This window comes from Cynoglossus semilaevis, chromosome 4 (genome assembly GCF_000523025.1).
Source record: "Cynoglossus semilaevis isolate Cse_v1.0 chromosome 4, Cse_v1.0, whole genome shotgun sequence".
NCBI classification, from domain to species: Eukaryota; Metazoa; Chordata; class Actinopteri; order Pleuronectiformes; family Cynoglossidae; genus Cynoglossus; species Cynoglossus semilaevis.
In genome coordinates, this window is record NC_024310.1 from 16,802,448 (window position 1) to 16,826,476 (window position 24,029).

The 24,029-nt window shown below is 41.7% G+C and overlaps 1 protein-coding gene across 1 annotated transcript; it reads left to right on the top strand.

Annotated features, from left to right (window-relative positions):
• The first annotated feature begins 7,668 nt into the window (after positions 1–7,668).
• Positions 7,669–17,902, top strand: capn12 (calpain 12). Its single transcript, XM_008309666.3, has 22 exons — positions 7,669–8,140; positions 9,515–9,584; positions 10,303–10,421; positions 11,952–12,085; positions 12,202–12,373; positions 12,454–12,537; positions 13,030–13,115; positions 13,202–13,279; positions 13,360–13,541; positions 13,628–13,893; positions 13,986–13,997; positions 14,479–14,558; positions 14,887–15,009; positions 15,171–15,207; positions 15,309–15,380; positions 15,781–15,826; positions 16,209–16,270; positions 16,484–16,552; positions 16,890–16,968; positions 17,295–17,411; positions 17,519–17,571; positions 17,668–17,902. Exons 1-22 carry the CDS (start codon positions 7,931–7,933, stop codon positions 17,692–17,694), a joined length of 2,178 nt encoding a protein of 725 aa, XP_008307888.1. The 5' UTR covers positions 7,669–7,930; the 3' UTR covers positions 17,695–17,902.
• Positions 17,903–24,029: the final 6,127 nt, after the last annotated feature.

Here is a 24,029-nt window from a genome sequence, read left to right on the forward strand (position 1 = left end):
GCAGGTCTTTTAATGAGCTTTCAACTGCGAGGGGGCTGGGTAGATGAAGAGGAAGGAGTGGGGTTGGATGGTGGAGGGTCGGAGGGCCGGAGGGGGGGGTGTTATTGCACCAGATGCACACACACCCACTCCTACCAATTACTATTGTGTTGTAGAGAACGAGGATGAAGAGGAGACAGAAGCTCCTCAAACCCAGATGAGTCGGTTTGTCCGTTTTCGTCCACAGAGACAGATAAAAAACAGGGAGGGAGGACAGGTAACATCCTACGTCTCTCCCTCTGGTAAACTCTGCCCCGGCTGCTCGTCTGTTGGGCGCCACAGCCAGCGCCATTTGGCTCTCATATGGACCCAATTATGTAAGGTAAGGTGATACACAGCAGAACACAGAGTACAGAAGCCCCTACAGCTACTGGATATTTTTTCTTGTCCCCAAATGCCCTTTGTCTTCCTGCGGTCCACACCTCTCCTAGAGTCTCACAAACACTACACAGGCCGGTGTCAGCACCCACACCAGCCAATCACAGCGTGAGGGGTTAATGGTGGCTGCCAATGGGAGGGCGAGGCCTACATTGTGCTCCTGACCGACACATGCCTCTGGGCGGTGGTAATTTGGACTTTGAGATCTAATAGTTGTGTCTCGGGCTTTTGTTGGAGTGGAGATTTGTTAGAGTTTGTCACTGGACACTTTCTGTGCCACACACGGCTCACCAACCACAGCTAACTATCTTCACCTCAAATAACACTTTGTTGATATCTGTGAAGAAAACCTGAGAAAAAACATAGATCCTGTAGTAATGAAAAATATCTGTCTCATACTTTACCACTAAAACTAAAAGTTCAGATTACAGAACATCCAAAAAACACTGTATGTGAGAAGTCCAAATCTTCAGGTCACGGTGCTCTCCCCGTACTGGAGGAACTGGAACTGGCCTTGACGTGAGAACACGTCAAAAACATCATGTGTGTGACTATGTTTTTGTCTTTGAGATTCAATATTTTTCCTAAAAATTCAAACACTGACAGTAGTCAGTCAGTTTGGTGTCAGCTGATCCTCTCCTCTCCCACTCTACTCTGATGTTTCAATCTCTTAGGTTTGATTACTGAACCCTGACGGCTGTTTTCCAGTGGAAATGTGTCGTCCACACGCAGCATTTGAAAATAGAGAAAAGTTTGCTTAAAGCCTACTGAAAAAAACTATTTTTCATTTACTTCAAACAAATACTATGAGTTATCTCTTTGTGTTTTTCATCCCTGCAAATTGACACGTTTATACTACATCGATTGAATATACTGGAGGTCTTCAACATGGGGTCCGCAAGCACTAGGTGGTCCAAAGGTCCTGCTGGAGGTTTCTGAAAATTTTGGTTGATTTGATAACTTTGTAATATTTTTGCACATTATATTATAACACTATATAAATATATAAATATGGATGTGTATCATTTGAATGGCATATTTTAAATGAAAGGTTTTATAGAGTGGATGTAGCAGTGGGACCCCACTCCATCAGTTTGGGGGTCTTTGACCTAAAAAGAGTTCTAAAGAACAGCCCAGGAGGTAGGTTGATGGTGATGGTGATGGTGATGGTGATGATGATGGAGCCCCCCCTTGGCATCACATTACAGGTTATTACGCTATTACAGGGACAAAGGACAAGTATTACTACATGTGTGGAGTGGAGAAATTTCATTGATTTGTAAATCACTGGAATGGAGGGGGGAGGAGGGGTGAGGAAGTAGTTTGTTAACCTCTGGTGTAATCGATGTACTTCATATCAGTAGTATAGAAGGAGTATTAGAGTAAAACCTCTACTGAGACGCACCAGTACCAACAGCAACATTTCCCTCGGCGTTTCACTTTCAGCTAAAATGCTGACTGGGCTCTTAAACCGCTCGGCCTCATGGGTAGTGATGGACAGCTTACTTACAAATTCATACGAAGCTTAATGATGATGAGTTCTTAAAATGTGAGGCGTGTTTCAGCCGTGAGTTTGTTTTCCTGGAAGGCCGGCCCGTGGCGGTCCGAGGCTCCCACAGATGTGGGAGAAGATTGTGTTTTATCATGTAGAAAGCCAATTAACAGGGGGTGTTTAATTACACTCTTCATGTCAGCCCGGGTGACGTCCTCTGTCATCTCGCTCTCCGTCCTGCTGTCCCAGCCCTCGCCAGAGTAGTTGAGACAGAGGAGGCAGGGATAACAAGAAGAGGAAAGATGCATTCGGGAGCAATCAGACAAACCGCAGGACTCCCTCTCTGCTCTTTATCCTCGCACGGTTCCCACAATCCCAACCTTCTCTCACCCATCCCTCCCTCCGCAACAACCGCAGAGTGAAACCTGAACCCTGAAATTACACCCTCCGCAACTCTCTCCCCTCTCCTCACCCTCCTATCCTCCTATCCTAACAGTGAGAGTGTGGGAGGACGGGTGAAGCGGCACAGTCCCAGGCAGCCATCCGTCAATCAAGTGCTTCTCTGTTTCCCCATTCAACACCTCCACATAATGAGAAAAGGCCGAGAGTGGCAGAGTTCATTCTTATGGAGGGGGTTATATAATGTCACTGATCGGAGTCTGGACCGGGTCACACAGACGACACTGGAAACAGCTTGATTTCAAAACAAAAGCGGAGGAAGTTCACTGGTTTTTCTGTTTTCACGGCCGAGTGAGAACGAGAGTGAGATCATCAGCTCACGTTCACCTCAAAGGCCGAGTGTTTAAGGCATTTGACAACATTTACACAGGCATTACGTTCACATTAGTTATATATTTCCCCTATGTGTTTTATGCAGAGCAACAATTGTAACAGAGATTCTTGAACAAATTAGAAAACAAGGATAGCCCCGGAATCTGAATAGAGTTAATTGTGTAGCTTTTTTTTTTTTTGCTGAAATATGTTCACGGCTAGTTTAATAGTGATATCAGCAGGTTTTAAACTAGTCTGAACCTGATGCTCTTCTTCATGGTCCTTTGCCGTAGAATGTTATTAAATTTAATCAGAGACTTTTGTAAAATCAGACTACAAGCAGAGAGGAGACCTCTTTATTTTCCTCACCCACTTTACTCTTTTAATTCTAATTTTAAAGCTATAGAGTTCATTCAGGTAAATGTGTTTGGTGGTTTTGGGCTGTGAATAAAAAAATAACACATAAATAAAAATGGACCTGACTCTGGAGAGAGGCTCTCAGCAGCTTCAATGTCTGCCCAGGGCCTTTGTTGTGTTGGTGGACAGATCAGCTGTTGTTGCTTTTATTATAATCCTTCAAAACAAGTCAGAATCACATTCAACCTAAGACAAGGTTTCTAATTAATGTTCGCACGCCTCGTCGTCGTGGCAAGACAAACACCTGTCCGTTCACAGTCTGATAATTCAATGTTTTCCATTTCATACACACACCCACCCACCCACCCACACACACACACACACACACACACACGTTACGCGCTGCACCTGGTGACCCTTCTTGAGAACCTGGCACAAACACACCCACAGTTATTCAGTTGCTCTGCTAATTACACACATGCAAATGCGTGCACACACACACACGCACACACACACACTGAGCCGAGGTCAGAGGTGCTGCCTGCAGAGTTTGCGCAGTAAGGTTAGAAGGTTGGAGTCCTGTCCGGTGACAGGTGAAAATGCTTTCATCTGTTTCTTCTGCTCTGGCCTGAGGGAAAGTGAACTGCAGCCTCTGACTGTCTCATGGAGACAGTTGGACGCTGCCTGCAGCGTGCACACTGATCAACGGTCACCTTTTAACTCCTCTAATAAGATAAGGTCAACAAACAGCCATGGACGGTGTTAAGACTCTATATTTCCTTTTGTGATCAGGGCCTCAAAATGTTTCACAAACACCTTCTACCCAACACACACACACACACACACTACCAAACCCCATTTAAAATATTGTAATTCATACCAAACGGTGATTCTCCCTGAACAAAGGAAATAACATAACAAACCAGTTCCAGTTCTCCACTAGGGTCCAAGTAAAGAAAATATTTAAATATAAATCCATTTATTTTATGGCGTCCACAAAGTGGGGCCCGCTCTCCACTTTGATCACCTGTTTACACGACAGTGTTGCAAATGCTTCCTGGTCAGAACAATTATTGATTTTTCTCCTTCCATTTCCTGTCTTTTTAAAGAAGAAAGCAGATAAAAAACTCACATTTATTTCTGAATAAAACGACAAAGACATTAAGAAAATAAATGAGGAAATGATTCCTACAATACAAAGTGTTTTGACAAGGCAGAGTCGGGTGAAAACCTTTCTGGGCCTGAGCTGATCTGAGATGTGGTCAGATTTGGTCTCTTTCTGAGGTCAAACTAAGTTTGAAATTTTTTTTAGCGTTGTAGGAATAGACCAGGCATGGGCAAACTAAGGCCCGAGGCAACCTGTTCAGCTTTTTAATCCGGCCCGCCAAACTCTTCCAAATTATATAATTTATTTATATTATCATTATACTTCTGCCTCTTCCCTGAAATACCCACATTTCACAGATAGTTGGCGTAGAAAATGCTAAAAGCATTTTAGCATGTTAGCCTTTATGCATGACTTTTACGTGTCATTTATCTTAGTTGACGCCAACGCTCCATCTATCTGCTCCTGACCCGGCCTTCCTGTTCAATTTTAGGACAATTGTGGCCCGCGAGTCAGACCTTTGGGTTCTGTAAACTAACCACATGCTGACGCAGAGGTACTTTATTTTCCAGAAACCTTCAGTCAGTTCTGTACAATGACAGCTTTGTTTAGACCCCTCCAATATAAATACAGACACAGATGGATCAACGGTGAATGAAACACAGAGTTGTGTTCCCAACTGCAGTTCATTATTAATTCAAGGATTATGATCAGAATTAAAGACGGAAGTATTTATTTATATTGAGTCAAAGAGTTCAAGACAGGACAAGTCCGGAAGATTCTTCTCCGTCTATTCTCAGTTGATCACTTCCCCTCAGCGTTGCCTGTGATTAGTTCATTTCCTTTCGGCCGTGTCCCGATCCTCTCCTCAGAAAAGGGGCCGGGACAAAGGTGGTTAACCAGCAGGGAGAGCGAGAGAGAGGAGTCGTGGAGCTGCTGGTGCCAGGGTCGTGGGATCAGAGCAGGACATGCAGTTGTGGGAGTGTCTGCTCAGCCCTCTGACCTTTGTCACTGGGGCTTTCTATAATCCTGTCCTCAAAGACCATACGGACATAATGGAGAGCCAGTGAATAGAGTTAAATGGTGACCATTAGGCAGATCTGTGTCGCTATTCTTCTTGTTTGTTTAGTCCCGGTCAGTCTCACGTTTTCAGTGTAATCAGGCGTGTGATAGAGGGACGGCTGGAGGAGCCTGGAGAGGCCTGGAGAGGCCTGGAGAGGCCTGGAGTGGCCACCGCAGGACAACAGTTCATTGGAGATGGATATCCACCTTGTCCTAATGAATGACACGACATAGGAAGGCACGGAGGACGGGGGGACGACGGGGGATAGTAATTGGATGTCTGTTGAACAAGTCCAGAGTTCATAAATGACCAGACTTTAGGAGACACCGTAGTCTAGGGGCAGAGACAAATAACTGATAGTTAACCTTTCTGGCACTGCTTGTTATTAACTATTGAAAATGGTCTGTTTTTCTGTGGGATGTAGGATTCTCACTTCTGTTTACCAAGGAAAATCCATTGTGGACATGTTTGTTCTGCTTTGTGACCACTCTATATCAGGGGACTATTTTTCTAATCCAAACAATTAATAAATGTATATTACACGCAAACATGCTAATAATAATCTTCATTAAATATTTGTTAAAAATAGAGCTTTAAAAAACACATTATTACGGATGCCTCCTGTGTACTGATGATATGGACAACGCCCAAGAAAAGAACTAAGATGTTAGTGACACGGAATGGTGACTTGTTAACGTCAGTGTGACAGTTAGTAGGAAAGCAGACTGAAACTGAAGAAGCCGAATGGAACGCGGCCAGCTTTAAGGCAATTATTTGCACCTGTGCTCACCTGTCCAACTTCCAAGGCAGGAGTAACTCACAAGAAATACCTTTAAATTTATGGGGTTTTTTTTTACTAAAAAAAAAGCTAATATAGCAATATTTGGATGAGATCATTTAACAGAAATATTTCTGCTCATTTTATAAAATTTTATTTAAAAAAGATTTAACCTTTTGTATGTTTTTTTTTTTTAGAATTTGATGTTTGCATAAATTGTCTCTTTTTATGCTTATGGCTTCATGCTGAACCATTTTGCATTTTAAATTTATTTTCCTTTCATATTACATTATGCTTATTAATGTGGAGCATCCCCCTGTGAGTAAATGTCTCCTGGGGGAAGCCGATTCCCAAAAATTGATCGCACTTATGTAAAAAGACATAAAAAAATATAATAACTGAAAGCTAAAACGTGTGTGTTTAAAGTTTTAAACCATTTACTGCATATCTCAATTAATATTGATTTAATTGTGTTTTTACTTCATTGTCTTTATTGCTGTACTGTGACTGCTGGTCCAGGTCAACCTTAAAAGAAAGTTCATTGGGATTTAAATAAGTTAAATACATCAAAAAAGGCAATAAAATAAAATAAAAAATTCCTGTCTTGATGGTTTTTAATTAAACAATAAACAACTGCAATCCACTTTGTGTGTTTTAATTTCTTATTTAGTGAATGTTTAAAGAAAAAAAATTAAGACTATTAAAGTCTCTTGTTTCTGTGTGCATTATGAGAATTTAAGTTAAAAATTAAAAATCACATTATTATTCATTTCATTTTACGTAAGTGAATCCTCTTTTCTAGGATGGGGGTTTGTATACGGTGGGCTTGGCTGCCATCTAGCGTCGGTTTTGAGAACTGACACAGAAAACGTCCGGATACAATGGTTTCTATTTATTTACTTATTTATTTTATTTTATTTTTATTTTATTTTGCAGCTACTAATGGAACCCTGTGTGAAGAAAATTACAGACAATAGTGTAGATTTTTAACGACTTCACCGTTCAGTTTTTTTGTTGTCGATGTTAGACAGTTAGTCTGAAAGCACCCGGGAAATGAGGAAGCTAACTCGAACGAAGCCGTCGTCAACGTGGTTTTTTGCACCTGTGCCCCTGCTATCGTCACATTATCGTCAGAATGTTTGCCACCAGAAAGGGGCGAAGAGCACCAGAGGTGAACGAAAGAATAATAATAAAAAAAACGTTTTCTTCTCCGTCTTTATAGACCAGAGCAACATGGGAAGAAAATGTGTATTCTGAAGGTAAGTTGTTTTTTAACACTAAGGAACGTACGTTTCTGCTCAACAAGTCACATTTCATTCTTTAAAAAGTCTTTACAAGATTTCAGAAAAACGTTATTCCAAAATCTACATAACCTTTTTCTTTTACTGTGCTGTCATTTTAAAATGTTTTCTAATAATTTGCAATAGTTCATATGTATATATTTCTTATATGTTCATATATAATATTCGTTTGTATGTTCATATATATATAAATATAAGAGTACATGATATATTTGTATTTTGAAGTCTGTACAGACTTTAGCCTCGCCTGTTCATAATGTCAATCACTGCTTGCGCCATGTTTTTTTGTTTGTTTGTTTGTTTGTTTTTTGGTAATTGCACACATGGGGGCGCTGACGTTTTTTCAGTGTTACAGCTTAATGACTATCATTACTGTGGTTTTCCCCCAAAAGTGATTCTTAGTAAAGCAAAAATTTGAGGTGATGATGGATTAAAGTGAGATGAAAGAGTTGCTGACACCGTGTCATTAACCCAGACTCGTGCTCCTGCCTGGGGCTCCACATACCTTTGCAGGCCGGCGGAGCACAGCCGGGCGGGGAGGCGCTCTGACTGCGCCTCTCAGGATGCGGAGGGTGTCAACTTTGAGTTGCATATAAGCCCGTCATCTTCACATTTCTCTTCATCCCAATGTTTTTTCCTCTTCGTCATGGCCACAGACAAAGTTCCGCCTCCTCTGGGCTCCATCGAGAACCCGATCAAGTCGAAGGATCAGGACTTCCTGAGTCTCCTGGAGGAGTGTCTGAAGTCCGGGCAGTTGTTCTCTGATCCAACCTTCCCAGCTGAGCAGGGCTCCATCGGTTTGACGGGTCTGGACCCGACCCGTCCTGACAACGAGATCAAGTGGCAGCGACCTAAGGTGCGTCTTTGGACCGTGACACTTTTGTAAACCACGTGTGGATGTGAAGTCACTGTATGTTTTAATGATGTGGCCCACGGGTGGAAAGGTCTGCCACACATTTAATAATAATAATAATAAAAAGGTTCATCTAATGGGCTCCAATGCATTTATGTGAAACGGACGTGTTGCAAAACTAGGACAAGAACCTACATGCTGAAGCTGTAAATGATGACTATCTGGTGTACAGATGAGGACGAGTGCTGCCATAGAATGTAAACATGTTTTTAAACCTGCAAATAGTAGTTTATATAAAGAGCCTACAGTGTTGTTTTTTACTTGTGCACAGCATTAGAATGACTAGAATTGTCAGCATCTGCAAAGAGAATCTTATTAAAGGAGTTTTTGTTGTTGCATTTCAAACCACAAAGACCGCATGAAGCTAGAAAAACAAATGACAAATTCAAAATAATAAGCTCTGTTGACATGGACTGTCAGTTACAGACACCTAAATAACAGACTGGACTGTGGTGGTGTTGAAATCTCCTCAGTAGTTCAAGGCCATTCTTCTGTCATTAACACTGGTTACTTCACAGTTTTTCTAAAAAAATAAAAGTCCAGCCCTGCAGGTTTTTATTGAAATCTCAATTGTTTTTTAAATGTATTATTTCATCCACCCTGACAAAATATCTATTGTGAAATAGTATCCCCCATGGTATTATCCTCTCACTTGGTCTACAGCGGGGAAGGTGTTCTTTGGGTTGGATGCTTCTCACTCCTTAATCTGAACATAGGCAGCATGTCAATGTCCAAAGAAAGGACAAGTTTGTCCTATTGTCTTCGGTCTGTTTCATCTGTTACAGGCTCACAGGTGTCTATCAGGAAAAGAGGAGTTTTTCTTGCTCTGCAAACGTATGAATTCATGTGGATGAGGTTTTTGATTACGATTTTGTTTAAATTATATTTTTTACCTCCCCCTGGTTTTGTTGTGTGGCTCTTTACTCCCTTAGATTTTGTAATTTTCATTGACATTACTGAATTTTGGTTTGGTAACAAACTCTGCTCTGAAAAAACAACATTTTTTCTCATTTGTTTTGGATGCATTCCTTACTCAAATATTTCCCCCTGGTGGGATATTAAAGTCCCTCTGATTTCAAACACAACCCTTATGACTGATAAATCATGGCTCCTCTGATGTTATCTAAGTGTTGCTCAAGGGTCTGCTGGCAGCGACCCCTACAAATGACCACCCTATTTAGTGACCTATGACCTGGAGCAGTTCAAGAACTCGAGACCAGGCCATGTCCGAAATTCACCATCGATTACTAATGGTTCCACCCAAATAGTACAAAACACAACATCTTCAGCTCACGGTGTCATTTCTTTATCCCTCAGGAAATCAGTAAAAATGCTGTGTTTGTGGAAGGAACCACTGGCACCACAGACATCTGCCAAGGCCAACTGGGTGAGTACATGAGAAAAACATGTCACTTCAATACTGAAATCTTCCTTTCATTGTCTCCCCGTGCTGCTCTCCCACAGTCAGCGAGTGAGTGAGTGTAGCGTTGCACAACAAGCAAAAAAAAAAAAATCCACCTTAATAGCTCTTTTAACTCCCCTCGTTAATGCACTTCAGAGAATTCCAACTACTTCATTATAATCAGTTGCAGAGTGACATTTATGACGTGCACAGACCCAGGCAGTGGAACTTCAAATGCACAGCAAGTGGTAAAGAGGAGTCACACTATTTTTTATTTTTTCTAAAACCTCCAAATCTCCAGAGAGTCGTTTCTTCATCTGAGTCCCATTTTTTTAACAGCTTAGAAATGAAGCTCAGGTTTTTGTCTGTTTCCTATTTGTGGTGATGGAAACTCAAAACAGAAACCTCTCCTGCTGTCATGTTGAGTGACGTCAACGTGCCCACCTCCTCCCCCACATCCTCCACATTTGTCAGGCTTTTATGTATTGTTTTGAGCGTCAGGGTTCTTTTCTGTAATTTATGTTGTAAAACAGCAACATCTTGAGTGGAAAGAGGAACAGATGTTGCATGTTGTAATGGAATGTATGTGCGTGTGTGTGAGAGAGTGGGAGAGAGCTCAGGCTTGACATCCATCCTTTAATAACCACATTAATCCTTGTGAGATGAAACTCATCAGCGCCCCTTGTTGGTCTGTGTTGCTCAGGGAACTGCTGGCTGCTGGCGGCCCTGTCCTGTCTCACCATGCACCCTCAGCTGTTCGTGAAGGTGGTGCCGCCTGATCAGAGCATGTCTGAGCGATATGCAGGGATCTTCCGTTTCAGAGTGAGTGAACGTGTCATCGGTGCCTCACTGCTGGGGTTTTTGTTTTTGTTTTTGCTCCTCAGAAAAATATCACCGTACCACCAGTCAGGTGACTGTAGCCCCAACTGCTGTAATTTAAACTCTAATTAAAATAATGCGTGTTAATGAACACACACCTGCCTAAAACATTGACACAGTACTATAACTTTAATCTTTCTTTATCACCTCATAGAGAGCTGATTGGGATCTATAAAAGAATAACACGCACAGGTTTAATCAAGCGTTCGCTGATTAGAGAAATATTTCTTTTATCTGAGAAGAAAGACCAGACTTTGCTGACACACTGTTCTACCTCGGAGCTGTGGGCCTTCAGAGACTCCCGACCAAAACCTGACAAGACTTAACAAGCAGCAGAACAGGAGTGGAAACTCATTTTAGCCTGTGACAGTGATGGGAGAGGAGTCTGGACATGCAGGGCCATGATTCACCCCTTTGGGACCCACACACACACACACACACACACACACACACACAGAGTGTTAGACCAGTGCAGGCCTGTTTTCTGCTGCCGGCCTTTTTCTTTTTTCTTTTTTTTTCCATAAACAGGTAGCAGCGCAGCACACGCCCACAGTCATGACCATTAACAGCTGTTCTCTATTTTGTCAGACAAGAAAACAATTTGTTCGACTCTGTGTTTTATGAACCTTTTGACTGGTGACAACTGCTACTTACCAGCAGTCTGTTTGGTAAGATTCAGGTGGAGGTAATGACCTGGAGAGAAACCTATTATGGCTACAAAAAACATGTTAAGGCAATGGTTCTCAAACAGTACTAACCCCCTCTAGTGGTACATAAAAGAACATTCATTTTACCTAATTAAAAAAAAAAAGTTTTTATATATATTCTTGCGTGCTCTGTGTATACAGGTATATCGTAGTACAGGTACTGCACTGCAACTAAAAGTTTAACTAGTATAGTGTTGATAACAAACAAATCTCATATCGGTGGTATGTGAGTTTAGGAACAAGGAAATGTATGAAGTGAATGATGAGATTGCTAAATTAATTTTTTTTAAATAGCCTTTTAAACTAGAATAAATAAAGTAGAATATTTTATTGATTATTTCCTGCTTTTAATGAATATTTTTAAAAAAGGAAATAATTGTCTTATGGGACTAACATTCTTTTTTAATTTTCAACTCTATATTTAACTCTTGTGCTAAGAATTATTTTTACAGCATTGACATCAGCGGCTCGTGTCTCCCCTCCACAGCAGAGCAGTAATAATAGCAGCTGATAAAGAATGGGAATCAGAGTGGAGTCATTCCACCTGTGGGGAGGCTGATGATGATGATTTTTGGCCAGAGTTTATTTCATTTGTCGTGAATTTATTGCAGCTTTCAAAGAGTGATATAAGAAAAGAGATTTAATTTGAGATGGTGGTGAGAGAGTGACACTTCACTGACGTGTCAATTAATGACGTGCCCATGTCTCCTTTGTAAACACAGTCTCTCTCTCTCTCTCTTTCTCTCTCTCTCTCTCTGCCCCCCAGTTCTGGCAGTATGGTGAGTGGGTGGAGGTGGTGGTGGATGACAGGCTGCCAGTTCGCGAAGGCCGTCTGCTCTTCAGCTACTCTCGCTCCCGTAATGAGTTCTGGAGCGCCCTGGTGGAGAAGGCCTATGCCAAGTCAGTCGCCAGCACCAGCATATGTTACTTGCTCGTAACGTCTGAGACCACCCACTCTTCTCTTTGTGTGTGTGTGCATAGCTCCGTGAATGATGTATTTTGCCCCTCGTGTGTAGATTAACAGGATCCTATGGCAGCCTGAAGGGGGGCAACATCTCAGAGGGGATGGAAGATTTCACTGGAGGCATCGCATACTCGGTGGAAATCTCGTCTCACACCCCTCGCGTCCTCTGGAGGAGTCTGACCAGAGCGCTGTCCAGAGGAAGTCTGCTCAGCTGCTTCATCCAGGTTCATAGAACAAACCACACTCTGACGCCGTACAGCTGGAGGACGGGCGTCCAGGAATGACGTGGTCTCTTTCTCCACAGGCCTGCAGCTACAAAGAAGTTGGTCAAGTGAGTGGAGATGGGCTGATAAAGGGCCACGCCTACGCCATCACGGACACGGACATGGTCAGTATCACTGTTCACACATTCAACTCTGACTTCTGTTGTTGTTCTCACTGTTTCCGCTCAGTCACTTGCTGCCCACCTGATATTGTCTGCCTGTTTGGCAACTGAGTTATGGTACGACAACCGGGGCAATGTTTGGTTAGAAATGATGTTCGTGAACTAAATAGTTCGAAAAGGGAGGTGTTCGACAACCGAGGTTTCACTGTATTTTGTTCAGGAACAAATTACAACAAATATTTACTTCTTTGATTTCATTTTTGCCGAATGAAATTTTACAAATATTAATTAGAGGAAACAAGTTCAACTGGGTAGAAAGAAGGGAAATCATTTTGACTATTAGGTATTTGGGTTACATGACATGGTAAAAACAAAAAAGTCAGTTGTTTCAGGATTATCAGGAAATATTGAAAATGTAACCAAGTGAGTATTGCATAAGTTCCACCTTTTAAAAACAGCCCATAATCTGAGTTGTTCTGTCTCCACACATTTCAGGTAAACAATGCGTCAACGGAGATTCTGTTGCTGAAGCTGAGGAACCCCTGGGGTTTCATTGAATATCAAGGACCTTGGAGCGACAAGTGAGAATAAGTCTCTCTGTTCACACATACACACACGCTCAGAGGTAACATCTTCAGATGTTGAGTGACCTCCTTGTCAACCGCAGGGCTAAAGAGTGGGACGCTGTGGACAAAGCAGAGCAGGAGCGGCTAGAGCTGAAGAAGATGGAAGATGGAGAGTTCTGGTACGTGTCACGTGAAAGTTCAAAGGTAAAAACATCCTCATGGAGGTCATTTGTCAGAGTTCTTCCACCGTTGTCTTCAGGATCAGTGCTGAGGACTTCAGTAAGCTCTTTAATGTCGTGGAACTCTGCAACGTCAACCCTGACTCTCTTGATGAGGTCGCCGAGTCTTCTTCTCCTTCAACCCAGGCTGCATGGAGCATCACCGAACACGAAGGAGCCTGGGTACCAGGAAGCTCTGCTGGTGGCAGCCGCCGATACAACAGTGGGTCAAAAAGTTCAAATCCTGATGTCTGTGATGTCACACTTCACCTGCACCACTTTCAAACGTCATCATGTCCTTCTCTGTAGAGACCTTTTGGAAAAACCCTCAGTTCCAGTTGATTCTTAAAGAAAGGGACCTTGACGAGGTGGAAGACAGTGAAGATGACGATGGCACTGAGGACGATGATGAAGTTGAAGATGAGACACTGACAATGACACTGGAGAAGAAGCAGAGAGAACAGAAACAAAAGCAGAAAGCCAAAAAGTGCACTGTGTTGGTGGAGGTGCTGCAGAAGGACCGCAGGAGGAAAGACAAAATCCACTTCCTCTACATTGCGTTCCATATTTACAAGGTGAAAAACTGCTGTAAATGAAATCTCAACCTAATTATTGTTGCTGGTCTTCCTGGGTGAACTCAAATGTACCATGTTCTTCTGTTTTGCAGGTTCCTCCTGAAGTAAGTTAGTTTATTTTATTTTCAACATGTACATGTTAAATGAGTGTGTAAATGTTACAAAATGACTGAAAACAGTAGCATAAAACTTGAATCCATCTGTTCTTTTAAATTAAATTACCCTAAAATAGCAACATGAGGCTAATTCACTGTTAGTAGAAAATATTATGTTTTAGAAATAACCATTAAAATAATAGCATTAAGAAATCTTTATGACAAAGATGTTTCACATACATACATATATACATACAGTGTATATATGTACATACATATGTACATATATACTGTATGTGTATATATATATGTACATATACGTACCTGCTGTTATTTGTCTATTTCTGTGATGAGGGCCGAAGTCTAAACTGACACCACTGTTGCCGCTAGTATTTATTAACGCAATAAAACAATGCCATAAATCGTTAGCTCGACTTGTTTACGACCGACTCCAACTGTTAATCTCAAGTGTCTGTCTTTCTTTGTTCAGCTGCAGGGTCTTTGTCTGAGCCGCAACTTTTTCATGACAAACCGCCCTGTGGGTCGTTCTGGGAAATATCAGCCAAAGAGGTACTAATAATTGTTGAATGGCATAATATTTTTAGTACGCGTTTGTGCAAGCAGAACAAATGTGGGCTCATGGAAAAGTTGACAGTTTGTGTTTTTATTTCACATTCAGCTATATATAACATTGTACTGTTCTAATGTGTTCCATTTATACACCAAATATTTATGATATAATATGAAGTATTGTTTCCTGGGGGTTGTTGGCTGTAAATATTGTTTTGGTGTAGTAGGTACAGTGTAGTAATGTTTACTATATATTGAATACTCATGTTTTCAGCTGATTGAGTGTGAATGGTTCCTCAGAATGGTTTTTGGATATGTTTGTCCTCAGAGGTGTGTGGAGGAAGCTGCATCTGGACCCAGGTAATTATGTCATCCTGGCGTCCACTTATCGACCAAACCAGCAGGGAGACTTTTTTGTCCGCATTTTCTCCAAGACTGGAAACACTCTCGGGTAAGACTCCAGGAGTGTGATATCGGAAACTAAAAACTGACTGAATGATGAAGACCTGTATTTTAAACTCATGTAACACCAATGCCAATTAATATCAAAACAACTCTGTGAGTAGACCGAACTGTTTGAAAGTGTACTAAGACCTGGCTGTGGTCCCACAGGTCTCAGGACTTCACCTGCTCCTCTGTCTACCTTCCGGTGACTTCTGTTGTTTGTTTCATAAAATAAAAGCAAATACAAGGCAATAGAATTGCATGAAAAAAAAACAACTTTAATTTATTTCTGTTTTTCATGAACAGGTTATGGCCGCACCTGTCTCTTTAGGGGATCAAAGAAGAGTCCGGAAGACTTTTGAAGAGTTTGCTGGACCTGTGAGACGTTCTGACTTTTACAATCACTAATCAATGAATATTGACAGGGGTGCTGCCAAGAACTCTGGAAGGATATGACGATGGGTCGCTTTGTACCACACAATGAATATATTTCTTGAATTGTCCCAATTTTTTAAATTGCTGATAGGATAGGAATGGTTATCAGGCACACTGTCCAGTCACGTAGCACAGATTCCCCTGTATACCACAAGAGGGAGCCCAAATGCCATCACTGGTACACATATCATAGTTTGAGAACCTCTGCAGTAGAGTACATATTTTACTCAACTAACCTTCTGGAAATGCATCGACAAAATCAAAAAATCCTCAAAAACATATATTTCAACTGTATTTAAAGTTTTCTTAAACACCATGAACTGATTATTTCTGTCATTTGCAGGATGGTCAACTGGACAGTAAGGAGCTGATGAAGCTGTTGAATTCAGGTTTGAATAATTGATTTAAAAATGACATGCGTTAATGCGTCATGACCAAAGAGTTAAATAAATGAACAACATATTGGGCAGAAAAGACCTTGGCCAAACGTCCTTTCATCGTGTTCTGAAGTGACTATGTAATAGCGATGGTAGCCACTAGATGGCTCCCAAGAAGCGGTATGTGTCTTGGAGGTTCGTCAGAGCCTTAGATAGAGGTCATCAGTCTAGACAGAGGCTCCCAGCAGCAGCCTGCTGCTGTAAATTGAGCTCCGCTGCATAATAAAAGTGACTACAGTTGACTTCACCTTCAGCTTTGCATCAGCTTTAATGAAATTCAAGCCCATATTTTCTGCCCCCTCATTAATGCCTGCCTGTTTTGGCCTGATCCTAGGTTTGGACAAAGATTGTCAGCTGCCTGTGGAGACGTGCAGACAGCTCATCTTCGCAGAGGATGTATCCTTCTGTGTTCATATTGTTTTCTTTACACCCTCCTCCTCCTCCTTCATCTGATTATTGTTTTTGTGTGTGTCACAAACCATTGAATTGATTCATAAATCCCCGTTCTTCTTTTTACCTGATCTTGTTAAAATGCCGACCACATGAACTTCTCTATCTTGTTGAAATCTTCCTCCTTGTTTCCTTGAGAACTTCTTAACCCTGCTTTAGACTAAAGGACAAGCACGTCTCGACCGTAAACAAGCAGAAACCATGCTGTCCAGTGTGCAGAATCTCCAGGTACCAATCGCTGGGTGTGTGTGTGTGTGTGTGTGTGGGTGTGTGTGTGTCTGTGTGTGTGTGTGTGTGTGAGAGAGAGAGAGATCGAGTGGTGAACCTGTACTTGGTACTTTGCAGGTCCCTGCTAAGTGGTGATTAGAGTTGGGCTCTTATTATAATTATTAAAGGGCAAGGCAAATCTATGATGTGTATGTGAAGTGCCCACATTTATCTGTAATTCAGTGCACTCGATGCAGCAGTAAGAAGTCAGAATCTGACATAGTTGTTGGTCTCGTCTGTGACTGAGAGCTGTAATGATCCTCTGTCCTCAGTAATCCACTGCTGCCGTCTCTGTCAGTCTCTCTTTTTCCAGTTTGATGAAGACTCCTCTGGGACGATGAGCCCGTTTGAGCTGAGCACAGCACTGGAAGCTGCTGGTGAGAACCTGAAGCCAACTGTGGCCGTCCACAAATGTCACCAGATTTGTGCTGTTTCATTTTAGTGTGTGTCCATGAAATGACAAATGTACAGCAGTGTTGGGCGGGTGGGTGTTTGAAGCCAACGCCACTACATGTTTGTTCTCCATAATCTTCTTTATCATTTGAATTATTAACCTCAATGGGATTTTCCTGGTTAAATAAAGAAAAAACTAAACTAAATAGCTGTAAATACTCAATACTTTTTTTGCCTTTTCCATGTACAAATTGACTCTCGCCCTAACAGATGTTTTTTTTCACACCTTTCTGCACTTGTGTTTCTCCAGGAATGAAATGCGATGGAAAAGTGATTCAGCTTCTCTCTGAGAGGTTCTCAGCTGGACAGCGTAACATGCCCTTCCACACTTTTGTGTCTTGTTTCACCAGGCTGCGCAAACTCTTCGGTAACAAATGCACTTAATCTCTAACAACAGCGTATATAATGCTGAGTGCTGTTGATCTGAACCCAAAACAAATCTAACGAGACATTTTTCAAATGATTTATCTTTAGCCATGTTTGATGCAGAGACCAACGAGGAGGTGAAAAACGCTGGGATCAACGCTGTGAGTATCCAAGTTCAAATCTTCAACGACTTCCCACTTAACCTGGTGACATTTTGACCTCTTCTCGATGCTCTTGCTGCTCTGTCACCTCCACAGTGGCTCATCAAGTTCCTGACACTGTGAGGATGATCTACACCTGAGGAGCCGACAGAGTCAGAAACCTGAACGCAAATATAAAACTGCATTATAAACTCGTCTTTTCTCATTACACTAAAGCCATGTAGCTAAATATATTAGTGTTCCTTTAAGCTTCTTTCATGTATCGGCTTGACCTTATAAATGTTAAAACACGGTCCAAACAGGGCAATAAACAACCACTGACTGCATGAGCAAAGACTGTGTATGATGCTGTATAAGCAAAATGATCGTTTATTACCATATTTCCTCTAATGTAGTTTTCCAAATCTCTCCAGTCGTCTACGAACGCGACTGAAATCGATGGCCGACCTAAAGATCCAAACTTGAACTAATCCTTGTCAAACTTGCTCTCTTCTAGAATATTCTTCTCACTCATCCTCCATATTTACTGTTTAGTATCAGTATGTTGTGACAGTGGCTGAGTCCAACAGACAAGAGGCAGAGCTGCAGATGCTGAGATTCTCCTCTGGAGTGATGACCACATCAGAGTAACAGCTGATGTTGGTGATGAAGATGAGAGGCTGGAGAGGATGAAGCTCATAAAGGTGGTGGAGATGGAATGGATGGAAGGAGATGAGCTGCTGTGGTGAACCTTGGAGGTGCAGGCAAATACAGAAGTTACAAAAGAGAGAGAGAGAGAGAGCGAGAGAGCAGCTCTTCAGCACCGTACCACTCATGAAAAATAGTTTTCCGGTGACACTTGAATGGAAGGACACACGTAACTGTTCTTACACAAGTAAAGAAGACTCACAACAGCGCCATCACTTTACTCATCCAGACGCACATGAGCGCCCCCTGCTTCATATCTGTGGACACACATGTGCACACACACACACACAAAGTCAATCAGTGAGCACTGCCTGCCCCACAGAGGGTGTGAGTGTGATGTCTCAGCATCGTTACACGCACCAACTCTATTCTTATCGCACTGACGCCACGTACAGCGTCAACACACTCCTCCACTACGTTCCTCTCTCTTTATCCATCCTATCTCTCTTTTCTCTGCCCCCACTCCCCCGGCCCCCATCCCTCCCAGTATTCTCTCGTAATAGTCTGAGTCTCACCAGCTACATCCTCCTGTTACACACTGCTTCTCCTGGTCACACACACACTAGCAGCAAGCAAATGTCCTTTTCTACACATGCTTCTATAAATAGCACCTTTGCACTCACACCACTTCCTGTTCACGGTAGGTGAGTACACACAGGTTGCCCTCGGCAACCATCCATCCACATTGTGATGGAGAGCAAAGACAGGAAGGACCTGCAGAGAGGCACTCATTCTTTACCTTCACCTGCTTCAATGTTAGGTCTCTCTCTCTCTCTCTCTTTCTCTTTCTGTAATATATCTATATACATTATTTTGTATTTTCTAAATGTTGAAATGCTGTTCACCACTGTACATCTCAGCAGCCTGTTGTGTGAGCCTGAGCCTCCGCGTTCCTCATGACATGATGAACTGAGTTGACCTCCAGGGGCACTCAGAGGCAAAGTTTGATGTTTTTTTTTTTTTTCACCGGTAACTCAGCAACCGACTGCTACTCAAAGGTTAAATTAGTACCACGTTCTGAGAAAAAATGTACTTTTTTTAAGATTGTTGGCCTGACTTTAAAGCTACAATTGCCACTTAAAAACAGACTACAAATGGACGGATTTGCATTGAGCTCACACAAAACCACAGGGGAACCTATTTTGGTTCCATCTCTTAGAACAACCTCTGTTTTCTTGTAAATAGTACTTGAGAGATTTCAGTCAAAATGAGTGCAGTCAGTTCTTTTAATTAAATTAGAACTCTTAATAAACTGCACTTAGGTCAACAATGCCTATATATATGTGTATAATTTGCACATTGTTACTCAATTTCAACTCTGGTCTTTCATTAATTTTTCTCCCACCTAGTCCTTTTCATGGTCTTCGGAGTTGACTCAAGCAAATCCCAGCATTCATTGAGGGGTGCAGTTCTTTTTTTTCCGATTTATAAGGTTTAATGCTCTTAGCTAGGGGTGTCAAACATATGGCCCGCGGACCAGAACGGGCCCACTAGGTGGTTCAGTACGGTCAGCTTGATACATTTTGAAAATGAAGAAATGCGTAAAAACACTTCATGTCTGAGATGTTTTGTCAAATTAAGTAATTAAATATGAATATTAATTGATAATATCAATTCCATTCATATTAATAACAATAATAATTATTATTATTATTTACAGCTATTTATGTTAAGATTGTACTGGTCCAGCCAACTTGACATTTAATCAGGTTGTATGTGACCCCTGAACCAAAACGAGTTTGACCCCTCTGCTCTAAGCACTCATTCCATCCAAAAGTGGCCCCCACTGTTAGTCAGTCAAAAGCTTTTAACTAAAGCAACCAATCTGTGGACAAGTAATCTATGCTCTTTCTTCTAACCCCTCAATATTTTCTTTCTATTTCTGTTGATTTTATTCCCACTCAACAGAATCTGCGCTCATCCATCCACCTGCTACCCTTTCTCACCCCCACCCTCAAATCATCCTGTGGGCTGTGAGAATGCTCTGACAGGCATGGCATCTGTTCTTGGAGGTGCTGGTAATTTTGTGCCACAGCAGCGGGGGCTGCTCCAGGAATAGCAGCGAGTTGTAGAGTATAGTGTGGAGGTGGAATCTGGTGAGGGCTACAGTGATTTGAACACTGGGAGACTTGAACCATCATATAGACAGGAGGGAGACCATGGAGGATTGCGTAAATCCCCGTCGCCCCCCTCATCTCCAAATGTAGCTTGGACTCAGTCATGCATAAATATTATGAGCAGTACTATCTCTGTCGTCAGAGCCGCGGTATTTAAAGGTATGAGTGTGTGTTTATTTGCATGTCACGTAGATCCACGACTAATTTATTTGCGATGACTTAGAGTACAACACTGCCCCCCCCTTCTTGGCTGAGTTCTTCATCCTGTTTTGATATTTATTTTTGAAATGGCACATTTTAGTTGTTGCCAATGCCCGGGTTTGTCACTATGACAGGCTGCTCCACGGATGTTTACTGAAATCTGACATAGATTCACACGAGGAATGTGGGAGGGAAAAAAATACATTTTCCCATTCAAATTAAATGAATCTCCAAGAAAAATTACATTACAACAAGTCACCGCAGTGATATGATTAAGGAACTCCACATTTTCAAAGGAGATCTAACAAAATGAGAGACAAACGTGTGGTCCAGATACTAGTCTTCATTTGTGTACTCACTGATATCACATACCTGTACAGATACTTCTTAATGTTGGGTTTCAAAATATAGTTTGATGAACTGGAACGGAGTGTTGGTGGCACAGGTCTGTGGATGACGTGTGTGTGTGTGTGTGTGTGTTTCCTTCTCATAAACAGAAGCCCCCCTTAGCCCCCCCTCAAAAAAGAAAATACACACAAAATGTTGATTGAAGGGTCATTGAAAATTTGACTCAGGAAGGATTTAGGAAATGACTAAATGTTCTCCCTTTAAGGAGCTGGCACTTCACATCCATTAAGATTAAATGAAAATGACTTTAAAGTAAAAAATCTGCAGTAAAACAAAAATCATAGATCGCACTCATCTGCACTAATGCGTGAGTGAATAAGTACATGAAGAGGAGAATCAATTAAAAAGGAGAAATAAAGCAGATGAAAAGGAGCAGGAACTTCTGTTGGACAGCTTATAATGAGTGGTTAATTAAACTAAATACAGACATGGTAATGATTTTATATTTTTAAAAATGATATACAGTATGTAATGAGACATCACTTCACATACTTAGCCACCGGACACAGGAGCTGTAAAGGTACAAAGACAAAGAAGCACGTTGAGACCTCGTGTGAAAGACGGAGCGTCCAGAAATCTCCAAAGATGGAGTTCCCTGATGGGAAAATCACTGAAGGTGTTTTAACTGAATGATACGCACAGAAACAGCTTGGCTAACCCTTGTTCTATAGTGAGTAATTACATTTGAATTTAGGAGGCGAGCATTGAACGTAAAAACAAAAAAGAGAATGATAGAGGGGGCGATGTCCACCATATTGACTCATTGGTGGGTCACTAACCCTTCCAAAGAATTCTATGGAAAATGAGCTAATCCTAAATTTCCCTAAGGGAACTCCCGGGAGATTAATAAAGTGCTATCTATCTGAGTAATTGTGACACAAGGACGTCACTGAAATTCCAGTCCAGGACTACAATGTCCAATACAACAACAAAGAAAACATTCTAATCTAATCTAAACTAAACATTTAATTGTATCTGATCTAATTGTTTCTTATGTAATTGTATCTAATCTAATCTAATCTGACCTGATCTGATCTAATCTGATCTAAACTAATCTAATTGTATCTAATCTGACCTGATCTGATCTAATCTGATGTAATTTAATCTAATCTGATCTAATCTAATTGGATCTAATCTGATCTAAAGAAATCAAGTGACGATGTAAGTGAAGTTGAAGTGCAGGTGTCAACGTTGAACGTATCCTTTTATTGCTGTGATGTTTCATCCTCCACTTGTTCCATGAGCCACACTCATGTCTTAGAGGAGACACTTCATCAGTCTGTCCAACACTGGTAACACTGCCAGATACAGACTCACAGAGAGGCAAAGGCCCTCACAGGGCCAATGTGGGGCACAGGTGTTAGGAAGAGGAGGAGGAAGAGGCTCAGGAGGAGGATGACGAGGAGAGGGGAGTACAAAGTGTGGGAGAAAAGGGCAACGAGGTGACAGGGATGACGAGGAGTCAGGGAGTCACGCTGGTTTGTGTCTTCCTGTCATGTGCAAAGAACACGATTCTTCTGGAACCGTCGCCTGCTTTTTTTTCTTTCTTCCGTTTTTTCCCTCCCTCTTTATCAGAGCTCACCCTGTAACAGTCCCTTCCCTCACCCACTCACTCCTTTTATTCCTACTTCTTTCTCTGTGCCCTGAAAACTAGGGCATTCCTTATGTAAGCAGGGACGTAAATGTGGGGAGGGGGAATGTGAGTAAAGAAAAGCAGCTTCAAACCAAGGCTGATGTATGGAGATAAGGGAGAGAGAGAGAGAGAGAGAGAGGAAGACCCCAACGTTTGTGGCTGATGTTGGTTTACAAGGTCTTTGTGGGCTGCCTGGAGTGACCCATTGAAGGCTGCGCACAAAAGATTGAATCCTTTTTCAATATTATTTTTCTCTCATTGTCACCGACTGTTTGTTCATCATTTGATGAGATGAGTCAATCTGTAACACTGACTTATCAACGACTTCATAACAAACTCTTGTTTTTGTCCATTTTAAACAGAGTTTGTCAACAAATTCCTGATGCGTACAGCTCGTGGCTCTTCCCACAGACCACGTAGGTGGTCACCTCGGTTGTCACTTGGTGGAGGGCAAACAACTGTACGTAAAATAAAATAAAATAATAATAATTTTTGTTTGTTTTTTTAAGGGCCGATGCAGCTGTTTAAATATAAACAGCTTAAATGCTTCAAATAAAAATATAAAAATAAAGGATTGACATCTAAACATGGGCGTGTGTCAAGTTAAGGAATAAAGTGGAATATTATAAGGAGAAGGTTTCCACTCTGACCTCTGACCTCTGGAGAGTGCATTAATAGTGTTGAATAGATGGAGGGATGACTGGATGGATGACTGGATGGATGGATGACTGGATGGATGGATGACTGGATGGATGGATGACTGGATAGCACTTTATTAATCCCCCCTTTGGGAAATTTAGGTTATGCTGTTGATGTAGTTATTACTCTATTGTTTACCTTAAACCTTATTCTTTGGTAATGTAGTCATGGCAATCGCCCCCTGGTGGAACTGCATGTTAATGACAGGTTTGTTGTGTTGCTGTGGTCTGATAGTTCTGGGTTACTCACCGTCTTCTCCAGAGTCGTCCTTCACCACTCGCATAGATAAATATGTAACCCTTGTTAGCCGAAGCTAACAATACTGTCATACTGTACGAGTTAGTGTAAGTGTGTGACACAGTTTTTTGCTTTGACATGAACATAGATGAGGATCTACTGCAAAGGACTCTGAAATAAAAAACTTCTAATGAACCATGTGTACACACTGGGATTCAGACCAACAAAACTACTTCTGGAGAAATTGACGCTTTTTTTTTCAAAAATAATTTGCTGCTCAAAATAAACAAATGGCTGTTTGTTAAAAAATGACAGTGGTCAAACGTAGAAACTGAAGGGCAGAATGTAGGCATTAGCCACAAGGGTGGTCACCCATGGTGCCACCTGCTGGAGGGGGCACCAAACCAAACCACAATCTCATCTAGGGAACCAAAGTATCTGCTGCGGTGTATTTCAATGACACTGTAATATACGAG

Bases quoted from the DNA above. Each gene is read 5' to 3' on its own strand.
- capn12 (XM_008309666.3), top strand. From the start codon at position 7,931: ATGGCCACAGACAAAGTTCCGCCTCCTCTGGGCTCCATCGAGAACCCG. The intron at 8,141-9,514 runs GTGCGTCTTTGG...TTTATCCCTCAG, and splicing joins TCAAGTGGCAGCGACCTAAG to GAAATCAGTAAAAATGCTGT. The intron at 12,374-12,453 runs GTTCATAGAACA...CTTTCTCCACAG, and splicing joins TGCTCAGCTGCTTCATCCAG to GCCTGCAGCTACAAAGAAGT.